Genomic DNA, 10,403 nt, shown 5'->3' with positions numbered 1-10,403 from the left:
TACCATATATATAATGAAACTATTACAAGATTATTCGTAGACCTCACTTTCTGTATCACGAAATCATATTCTAACGCTCGAATTCACTTTTATTTCCTGCCTCGGACGTAAAACCAATATAAAAAAGCCTTCACAAAAAAAAAACAGATATAAGCAGACCCAACACAATCTGGCCAATACAAAGGAACGCAAAAAAATCTTCGTTGTAAAAAGTCCAGCAATCGAGACTTTTTTCGTTAGCGTTAAAGTTTTGCATATTCTTTCTTTTTTTTTTATTTGTTTCTGCGAGCGAATGAATTAATGAACGCCAATGCAAACTTTGTGTTGAGGCGCGGGAAAAAAAAATGGAATCTGAATCTAATTATACACACACACACACACACACACACACACACACACACACACACACACACACACACACACACACACGACATTAAATTTTCCTTCAGTTTAATTCCTAGTGACTCCAGTAGCCAATTCTCTCTCTCTCTCTCTCTCTCTCTCTCTCTCTCGCTCTCGCTCTCGCTCTCGCTTTCCCTCTCCTCCCCCTCTCAACGTACCATAAAATCAAGTACGCTATCTCAGTTAAACATAAATTCTGCTTAACGCTAAAAATTCGGCGCAGCGGGTGAAGGCCCAGCGTCCCTTTCTTTGCTCGAGGGGGAAAAATGAACACAAAGAGAACGCTGTCATTTTTTAATAGCAAGTTTTAGTGCCGCAGTTTTCCCGGTAATGTGATGCGAGTAATGGAGTGTGTGGAAGGGAGGGGAAGGGGAAGGGGAAGAGTGTGTGTGTGTGTGTGTGTGTGTGTGTGTGTGTGTGTGTGTGTGTGGAGGATTGAAAGTAAAGAGAGGGGGAGCTTAAAGGAGGAAGGGAGGAACGGGAAAGGGCGTTTGAGTTGAGGATTGAAAGTAAGGAGGGGGGAACCAAGTCGAGGAGTGGGAGAGAGAGAGAAAGGAAGAGGGAAGGGAAACGGAGCGAGCGTTAAGGATTGAAAGTAAAGAGAGTAGGACCAGGAAGAGGAGAGAGAGAGAGAGAGAGAGAGAGAGAGAGAGAGAGAGAGAGAGAGAGAGAGAGAGAGAGAGAGAGAGAGAGAGAGAGAGAGAGAGAGAGAGAGAGAGAGAGAGAGAGAGTCTGCAGAAGTTAATTGTATGTGAAGTTATCTAAAGGAAAAATACATGTTACAGGATACATTTGAAAGAAGTCGAAATCAAAGTTGCCAGATTGTCTTACTCAGCCTCTTATATTTACCGACTGTCTCGTGGACCCCAATAAGGAGATTCACTTCAAATTATCGTTAAAATAGTTAATTCCTGATGTTTCTTGGCAATAGTTAGGCGTCAGAAACCGGTAAAGACTCTGCTCTTGAGTACGACAACCTGCAACGGTGGTCGAAATACAGTAAATAACATTGGAAAGAAATCTGATATGAAGAAAAGTTACACTTGAAACTCCTCGTGTTCAAGCGGCCAGGTGAACTTAGACATTTTAAAGAAGAAAGAGAAAGGGAAAAGATGAGAAAAGGCAGAAAATATGGAACAACAAGGAAAAAGAAGAGATTGAAATAGATGGAATAAGAAAACATTGTAGCAAAAGAGAGAAACACGAATAGAAGGGGAATGTTAAAAGGGGCAATTACCGGTGCGTTGTGGATTTCTTGCTGGTGAAAACGAAAAGTGTAATTATGTTAAAAGAAAAAATAGTGCAGGAATCTTAACGGTACATATGGGTTCAAGTACAGGACTCCAAAAGAAATATTAATACTATGCTCCTTATTCTTCAAGTACAGGACTCCTAAAGAAAAATTAATATATATGATTCTTATTCTTCAAGTACAGGACTCCTAAAGAAAAATTAATATATATGATTCTTATCCTTCAAGTACAGGACTCCTAAAGAAAAATTAATATATATGATTCTTATTCTTCAAGTACAGGACTCCTAAAGAAAATGTAATACTATGATTCTTATCCTTCAAGTACAGGACTCCTAAAGAAAATGTAATACTATGATTCTTATCCTTCAAGTATAGGACTCCTAAAGAAAAAGTAATATTATGATTCTTATTCTTCAAGTACAGGACTCCTAAAGAAAAATTAATACTATGATTCTTATCCTCAGACGCTTTCGGCTCTCACAAAAAGTAATTCCAAAGCCCACAATGGAGGTTAGTTGGGTTACATTAGTGGGGGGTTTTCGTAGTCTTTTTTTTACATCAAAGGGCAACAAAAAGAGTACAAAAAAAGCCCGCTACTCGCCGCTCCCAGAAAAATAAAATGTAAAGAGTAGCCAAAAGAGAGGTCAATTTCGGGTGGAGAGGTGCAGGAGCCTTGTCAAACTAATCACTAGGCTCATAAAACTACCCATGGAAATCAACACAACCTCTAGGAAAGCCTTAGTACCAAACGCGTGTGTAAGCTCAATAGGTCTGGGAATGTGAGCCTATATATGGTCCCTATTCTTAAACGTATCAGGCTTCCATTACGACTATTTTCCAAGGCCGCAGAGAAGACTAACCAGGTTTTCATGGGCGGTGATTTTCTCGTTCATGATGGAGAAGTCGTGTAAATCTATCGCCAGGATCACAAAACACTCCGTGAAAATGATACCAACTTCTACGGTAGCCTTTTCAAACAGGTGTCTAGGGCTTCCATTATGGGTATTTCTCAAGGCCACAGAGAAGACTAACTGGGCTTTGATGGGTGATTTCGTCCTACATGATGAAGAAGTCGTGTAACACTATCAATAGGATCACAAAACAGTCCATGAAAATCCCTGCTATTTCTACGAGAGGTCTTTCAAACAGGCGAACCGGGGCTCCGATACGTTTAAAAGTCCGGGCTTGTGTGTTGAGGGCTTAGGTGCAGGTGTCCGAGCCAGTCTTATCAGCGATCCATTGGGCGTAGGCGGGGACACGCGTGTACACTCCTGGGAAGCCCGGCGTGGCGCAGCCTACCCCGTAGCTCACGATGCCCACCACCGCCCACCTATCGCCGCACACCTTCGCCACGAGAGGGCCGCCGCTGTCACCCTGCAGGAAACAATGCACGCTCCTCATCATCTCAGGGTCAGGATAAGAAAGGAGTCTGTAAATTGCAGTCTAACCCTTAATTAAGTCACACCACCATGATTAGATTTCCCAATAGATCAATCAGTCATCAGTCAGTCAGTCTAAAATCACGTCAGTCCAGTCTCGTCGCGCGTGAATCCTGCCCTCCAGCGCGCTTTTCCCGGGCGTCGTGACCAGTGAGCCCCGCCCCTTCCACTGTGCCCTGGCCTGGATTAATGGGCGTGCGCGAGGAGAATGGTCTTTTAAATAAGGGTTGCCGGTGGAGGGGGCGGGGCGTGTCCATCAAGGTGACGTGAGCGACCGTGGCTCGCGGGGACCCATCCATCAACCGTACGTTCCAAGGCTTACGGTGAGGGAGGAATATTATACTGAACCCCCTGCTGGTACGTGTTTACTTACGGTGAGGAAGGAATATTATACTGAACCCCCTGCTGTTACGTGTTTACTTACGGTGAGGGAGGAATATTATACTGAATCCCCAGCTGTTACGTGTTTACTTACGGTGAGGGAGGAATATTATACTGAATCTCCTGCTGTTACGTGTTTACTTACGGTGAGGGAGGAATATTATACTGAGCCCCCTGCTGTTACGTGTTTACTTACGGTGAGGGAGGAATATTATACTGAATCCCCAGCTGTTACGTGTTTACTTACGGTGAGGGAGGAATATTATACTGAATCCCCAGCTGGTACGTGTTTACTTACGGTGAGGGAGGAATATTTACTGAACCGGCTGCTGTTATATACGTGTTTACTTTCCCTATGAGGAAATGCGTGAGGCAGCCACACATTGATTGATACTTGGCATTGTAAAAACTAAGCTCTATACAACATACTCGTCACCCTCATAAAATAATCGCCTAAGTCATTTTCCAGAGATTTCCAGGTTTTTGTCTACATCAATTTTTCAACAAGTGACGCCCATTCTTGTATTTTTTTTTTTTTTTACAGCTAAGGAGATAGTTCAAGGGCGTAAAGAAAAATATATAAAAAAAGCCCGCTACTCAAAATGTATGGTATTGTATGTATAGTTGCCTTCGTCATTCAAGGCTTGAGTGTTCTAGAATTGGCCTTTTCACTTCTGCCTAAATCTTAAGCCAAATGAGAGAATGACAGTTCTTTTCTGATTTCCTGTAAAGTAGAAAATAATGGCTTAGGCGGTTTGTTTATGAAGGTGACGATATGCTTTGAGTCATGTCGAGAGAGCCGCTTATCAAATCATTTTCGTTTTGCAGTAACGGAAGCAGCTCAAGGGCAGCACACACACACACACACACACACACACACACACACACACACACACACACACACACACACACACACACACACACACACACACACACACACACACACACACACACACACACCTGGCATGTATCTTTGGTGGGCGTGAGGGCACAGATGAACAAGGCTGGGTCGCCGAAGGGGGCACACTCCGAGTCGCTGATCACGTCCAGGCTCACCTCCTGCAGGATGGCGGGGTAGTTTCCGGCACCTGGGGAAGGGGGGAGGGAAGGTGAGGAGTGGAGGTGGAGGTGGGGAGCTAGGGAGGAAGGTTTAGGGGTGATGGGAAGGATAACAGGGAGGCTTGACAGTCCAGTAATACCCCGTGATCCTGCGAAGGCAATTAGCACCCAAGGCATGGACACGCTTCTCCAAGTCATTGTTCAGTGCCCGCGTCTCACATCCATACAGTAAGACTTAAAGAACAAGCACAAGCGACTTAAAGATCTTTGTCCGCCTACATAGATCTCGACAACGTCATATACTCGTATTGAGCGAGGCCATAACACCGCGGGTCAGGCCAATCCGTCGAGAGCTTCCTGATGAGACTCACCATGCTCATGAACTACGCACGCAACCAAGGTGTGTGAAGATTTTGGTGACCTCGACTTCCTCACCACATGAAGCGTCAGCAGATGAACTGTGTCACCCAGAAAGCCTCAAAACGACTGGAGAAATGGAGCTGGAAACCCCAGTAGAGTCTTGAATAGATACAACCAGCTCAACAAATAAGGCTCACAAAGTAACAAGAGGAGGAGAAAGGGACAAAGGGTGATGACAACGTTTCAGCGTCGCGACACCCGCCACTCGTCGCCCCGCCCCGGCACTCACCGAACATGAGGTCGCCCCAGCCCGTGGCCACCGCCTTGCCGCCGAAGGGAATGTCCCCGTCCTGGGCGATGCACACTGGGCTGACCTTGTCCGTGAAGGTGACGGCCTCCTCCAGCTCGATGACCGCCACGTCGTTTTCCTGGCGGGGGGAAGAGGAGGAGGAGGAGGAGGAGGTGAAGGGAGGTGATGGAAGTAGAGAAGGCGGAGGAGGAAGAGAAGGAAGAGAAGGAGAAGGAAGAGGTGGTGGAAGAGAAGATGGAGGTGGTTGTTTGAGTGATGGTGGTGGTAATAATAATAATAATAATAATAATAATAATAATAATAATAATAATAATAATAATAATAATGATAATAATAATACCGCTACTACTACTACTACTACTACTACTACTACTATAAAAAAAAATACCACTACTATCAAATCCATCATACCCACCACCACCACCACCACGACCACCACCGGCAACATATCAACAATACACTCACATAGGTCCTTGGGTTGAAGTTCTCGTGGGCAATGATGTTCTTGGGCGAGAGTATAACCGTGGCGTCCTCAGTGACTATGTTGAGCATGCCGAGGTAGATCTTGGACGGGACGAGGCTGTGCGGGGAAACGGCGGGGCAAGAGTGAAAGGGCTTTGGGCCATATTTTTAAACATTTTTTCGCCCAAGAACACGTAATTTACTAGTCTTTCGTGGGAGTCTGGGGCATTTCCAGGGGTACTTTTATGACCCTGGTGGTAGTCTGAGCCGCCTTCTGTACCGTCAACTTAAAAGGACACTCATTAGAACTCGATTAACCTCCTTTTAGGCCTTTGGAAAGAGTTGGTGTGAGGGATGGGAGGATTTGACAATACCAACCTATTACACTGGGCAAATTTTCCGTGGATCTTCAGTCAAACCACGATTTCCGCTGGCGTGGTTCTCATATTTCCGCGGTATTCTGACGTGTCCACAATCTTCCAAAGCTACGGTAGATGTCACTGAAGGACGACGGTATTACTCACCATCATCATCATCAGCAGCAATAACAAGAAACAAATGAGAACCACGCCAGCGGAAATCGTGGTTTGACTGAAGATCCACGAAAAATTTGCCCAGTGTAACAGCCCCTTAAAGCAAGGTAACAGCAGCAAGGAATGAGGGTGGGATGACCAAGAGGATAGTGAAAGACGTTGCAGAGGGAAAAGTATAGGGATGGAGCGTGATTAGCCAATGCCTTACTTGCCCCCCACCCTTCTCCGTGACGCAGTAGATGAAAGAGAAGAAGAAAGGGAGTTTGCTATATACTGATTAGGAGGTTAGAGAAAGGAAGCTGTTCTGTTATCGTTTTTCCGCACTAGCCAGCAATCACGTACCCAAAGCGTGATCAGACCATGGAGAACCCCTTCCTTACCTTCCCCATGACGCAGTAGATGGAAAATAAGAAGAAAGGCCGCGTATATACCCTGGGTTTGTTATATACTGTTTAGAAGATGCTATGATCAAATTAGATGCTCAGTTGGTGTCATTCAGCAGTGACTGGCAAACCCGAATCCAGAGCGTGATCAGACCTTGGTGAATGGTTGCTATACTCACCCCCCCGTGACGCAGTGGGCCGCCGTCAGCACCCAGCGTTCCTTGATGAGTGAGCCCCCGCAGTACTTGTCGATGCTCACCTGGTACGGGTATTCTGCAGCCTCCGCATCCTCCCCGTTCACGACCTTGTTGGAGGCGACCGAGATGGGCGCCGTGCCGCAAAGTTCTGTGTGGGGGGGGGGGTAGGGGGTTGAGGGGGGAGTGTGAGGTGTGGAAGGTCCGTAGAGGGGGGCATGGGAGAGGGACGGGGAGGAGGCGAGAAATTGAAGTTAATAAGAGATAAGAATATAAAAATTAAAGAAAGCAAGAAGGAAAAAAAGATAAAAATGCTGCAACAAGAAAAATGGAAGACATTTAAAAGGAATATAGATGAAAATGCAACAGGAAAAGTGTAAGAGACGATAGTTTGACAAGGCTCCGGCAGAGGCTGTGTGAGCATTTCCGTGGGTGGGTAGTTTAGTTAGTAGTGATAGTTTAACAAGACTTCTGCAACATGAACGTGAAAAATAAAACAGGAGGGAGAGGGAGAGAGGAGAGGCGACGAGAAAGGAGGAGGAGGGAGAAAAAACAGGAGGGAGGGAGAGAGAGAGAGGAGAGGCGACGAGAAAGGAGGAGGAGGAGGGAGAAGAGTAGGAAGAGGAGGAGGGGAGGCTTGGGGAATAGAGGAAGCCTTGGGAAATAGTTGTAGTAAGTACTTATAGTTTTAAAAGACTTCTGCAACATGAACGTGAAACAAAAAAAAACAGGAGGGAGGGGGAGAGAGGAGAGGCGACGAGAAAGGAGGAGGAGGGGGGAGAAGAGGAGGAAAAGGAAGAGTAGGAAGAGGAGGAGGGGAGGCTTGGGAAATAGAGGAAGCCTTGGGAAATAGTTGTTGTAAGTACTTATAGTTTTAAAAGACTTCTGCAACATGAACGTGAAAAATAAAACAGGAGGGAGGGAGAGAGAGAGAGGAGGTACAACGAGAAAGGAGGAGGAGGAGGGAGAAGAGGAGGAAAAGGAAGAGTAGGAAGAGGAGGAGGGGAGGCTTGGGGAATAGAGGAAGCCTTGGGAAATAGTTGTAGTAAGTACTTATAGTTTTAAAAGACTTCTGCAACATGAACGTGAAAAATAAAACAGGAGGGAGGGAGAGAGAGAGGAGAGGCGACGAGAAAGGAGGAGGAGGAGGGAGAAGAGGAGGAAAAGGAAGAGTAGGAAGAGGAGGAGGGGAGGCTTGGGAAATAGAGGAAGCCTTAGGAAATAGTTGTAGTTAGTATTGATAGTTTTGAAAGACTTCTGCACCATAAACGTGAAAAAAAAACAGGAGGGAGGGAGAGAGAGGAGGTACAACGAGAAAGGAGGAGGAGGAGGGAGAAGAGGAGGAAAAGGAAGAGTAGGAAGAGGAGGAGGGGAGGCTTGGGAAATAGAGGAAGCCTTGGGAAATAGTTGTAGTTAGTATTGATAGTTTTGAAAGACTTCTGCACCATAAACGTAAAAAAAAGCTCTTGAAAACCCAACTAATCCCTTTTGTGGCCTTCGGAAATAGTTAGAGTTGTGAGAGCCGAAAGCGTCCAAGAATAACATACGAGCCTCATACTCTTAACTAACACATCACAAGACACAAAAGACTCAAAACACGATAATAAGATTTAGAAGAAAAGAATAAGAGAATCCTTGTGGCCTTAGGAAATAGCCATAGTTGTGAGATTCGAAAGCGTCCAAGAATAACATACGAGCCTCAAACTCTTAACTAACACATCACAAGACACATAAGACTTAAAACACGATAATAAGATATAGAAGAAAAGAATGAGAGAATCCTTATGGCCATAGGAAATAGCCATAGTTGTGAGATCCGAAAACGTCTAAGAACAGGATACGAGCCTCACACACCTAACCAACACATCACAAGACACAGAAGACTTAAAACATGATAAGATATATAGAGAAGAAGCAACATCTCACTGAACGCACCACAGAACGGCCGGGAACAACTTGGATCAGCCGTGGTGGCGGCGGTGGGTATCGTTGCTGTAATAGGTGAGACTGAAGAATCAATGGGCGCTGGAGTCGTAGAAGAAGGGCCGCCTCCTGTTGTTCCTGATGCGCCCGTTGCTATGATTGCTGTGGTGGTGGTGGTGGTGGGCGGGTCTGTTGAGGCAAGAGGAAAGAAGAACGTGTTGAGGAAATGAAGGAAGGAAGAGAGGAAGAAAGCTTAAAATGGAGAGAAGGGGGAAGGAGAGAAAGGGGGAAGGGAGAGAGGGATGATCTGTTAAGACAAGGGGAAAGAAGGACGCGTTAAGGAAAAGGAGGAAAAAGACGGAAGGAAAGATGAAAATGGAGAGTAGGAGAGAGGGAAAGGGAGAAGGAGGAGGAAAGTACGTGTTGGGAACCGGAGGAAGAAAAGACTATAGACGGAAAGCGTAAAAGGATGAGAAGGGTGAGGGGGGAGCGGGGGGAGGAAAAGGAGGAGGAGGTAGTGGGGGAGGAAGAAGAAAAGGAAGAAGAAAAAGAAAAGTGAAGGAGGAGGAGGAGGAGGATAAAAAGGAAAAAAAGAAGAGGAAAAGGAAGAGGAGGAGAGGAGGGAAGTAAGATATATGTGAAAATTGAGAAAACTAAAAAAAATGAGGAAAATAAATTAAAAGAGGAGGGGTGAGGAGGGGAAGGAGTAAGGGGAGGGAGGGGGAGGAGGGGTAAGGGGAGGGAGGGGGAGGGGGGGGAGCCGCCTGTTGCCTGTGTTGCCTGTATTGAACACGTAAATAATGCTTAAATTCACGGTGAAAAATACAGCTAACCGACTCTTTTTTTTTTTTTCACGAACTCTTTTTTTTCATTCCGCCGCCGCCGCTCCGCCGCTGTTGTGCATTTTTCAGGTATTATGAAAATAACTTTTTTTATAACCTGGTCGAGCGGCTGACGTCACCGTGGATGGAGAGTCTAATTAACAAATTGCCGCGGCTGCTTCGGGGAACACAGCGGCGGGGAAAAAATAAACACACAGCGGCGAGGGATAAAAAAATGAACATCGGCTCGCTTTTACACGCCGCGTCACACCTGTTCGCTGCCTCACCTGCCGCGGCTTGGGCTTTACTTTTACGTGGAATTAAATCACCTTTCCACACGGCAAGCGGAAGCACTCGATTGCCGCCGCCGCCTCGCGCACTGAACGGAACCTAATCACGACGGGAAAGAAACGCCGCTGACAATTTTTTTTTTTTCGTATCTTTTCGTTACGTGTGGACATGAGGAAGTTGTACGAGGCTAGTTGACCTACATACAGCAGCTCGCGTTGACCTTACACCACCTGTCTGCTCTGCCCATGAAGCTAACTTGTTCTTGAAGGGTCACCCAACCTATTGCAGACTCCTTCTGTTCTTAAGGTCTTACGTTTGGGAGAGGAAGGAGGATGCAGGAGTGAGTCTTTACACTTATGGGAAGGGAAGGAAAGGGGGAAGATGGGGCTTTACACGTATGAGAGGGAAAGAGACGGGGGAGTAGAGAGAAGGGTCCGAGGGTGTCTATGCCTATGTATGGGAGGGTAGGGGACAGTATAGGGGGATGAGAGGGGAGGAGAAGAGTGTCATGCTCTCCCGTGACTCGGATTAGTTGAGGTAAATGCGTAGGGGGTCGGGAGGGGGCGATGCGAGCGGCCACAGGTGCTCCT

General features: G+C 46.1%; 1 protein-coding gene across 1 annotated transcript in view; it reads right to left on the bottom strand.

The window, feature by feature from the left end:
* Window positions 1–2,857: 2,857 nt before the first annotated feature.
* LOC126980783 (transmembrane protease serine 11D-like) overlaps window positions 2,858–10,403 on the bottom strand; it is a 42,792-nt gene continuing 35,246 nt past the window's right edge. The window contains exons 8-12 of the mRNA XM_050831066.1: window positions 6,764–6,933; window positions 5,672–5,786; window positions 5,186–5,324; window positions 4,438–4,565; window positions 2,858–3,031 (exon numbers count right to left, since the gene is read on the bottom strand). Of these exons, the coding sequence (XP_050687023.1) occupies window positions 2,858–3,031; window positions 4,438–4,565; window positions 5,186–5,324; window positions 5,672–5,786; window positions 6,764–6,933 (726 nt within the window). The remainder of the gene's footprint in view (window positions 3,032–4,437; window positions 4,566–5,185; window positions 5,325–5,671; window positions 5,787–6,763; window positions 6,934–10,403) is intronic.

Source organism: Eriocheir sinensis, chromosome 45 (genome assembly GCF_024679095.1).
Source record: "Eriocheir sinensis breed Jianghai 21 chromosome 45, ASM2467909v1, whole genome shotgun sequence".
Classification (NCBI taxonomy): Eukaryota; Metazoa; Arthropoda; class Malacostraca; order Decapoda; family Varunidae; genus Eriocheir; species Eriocheir sinensis.
This window is presented reverse-complemented; position numbering and strand designations above follow the sequence as displayed.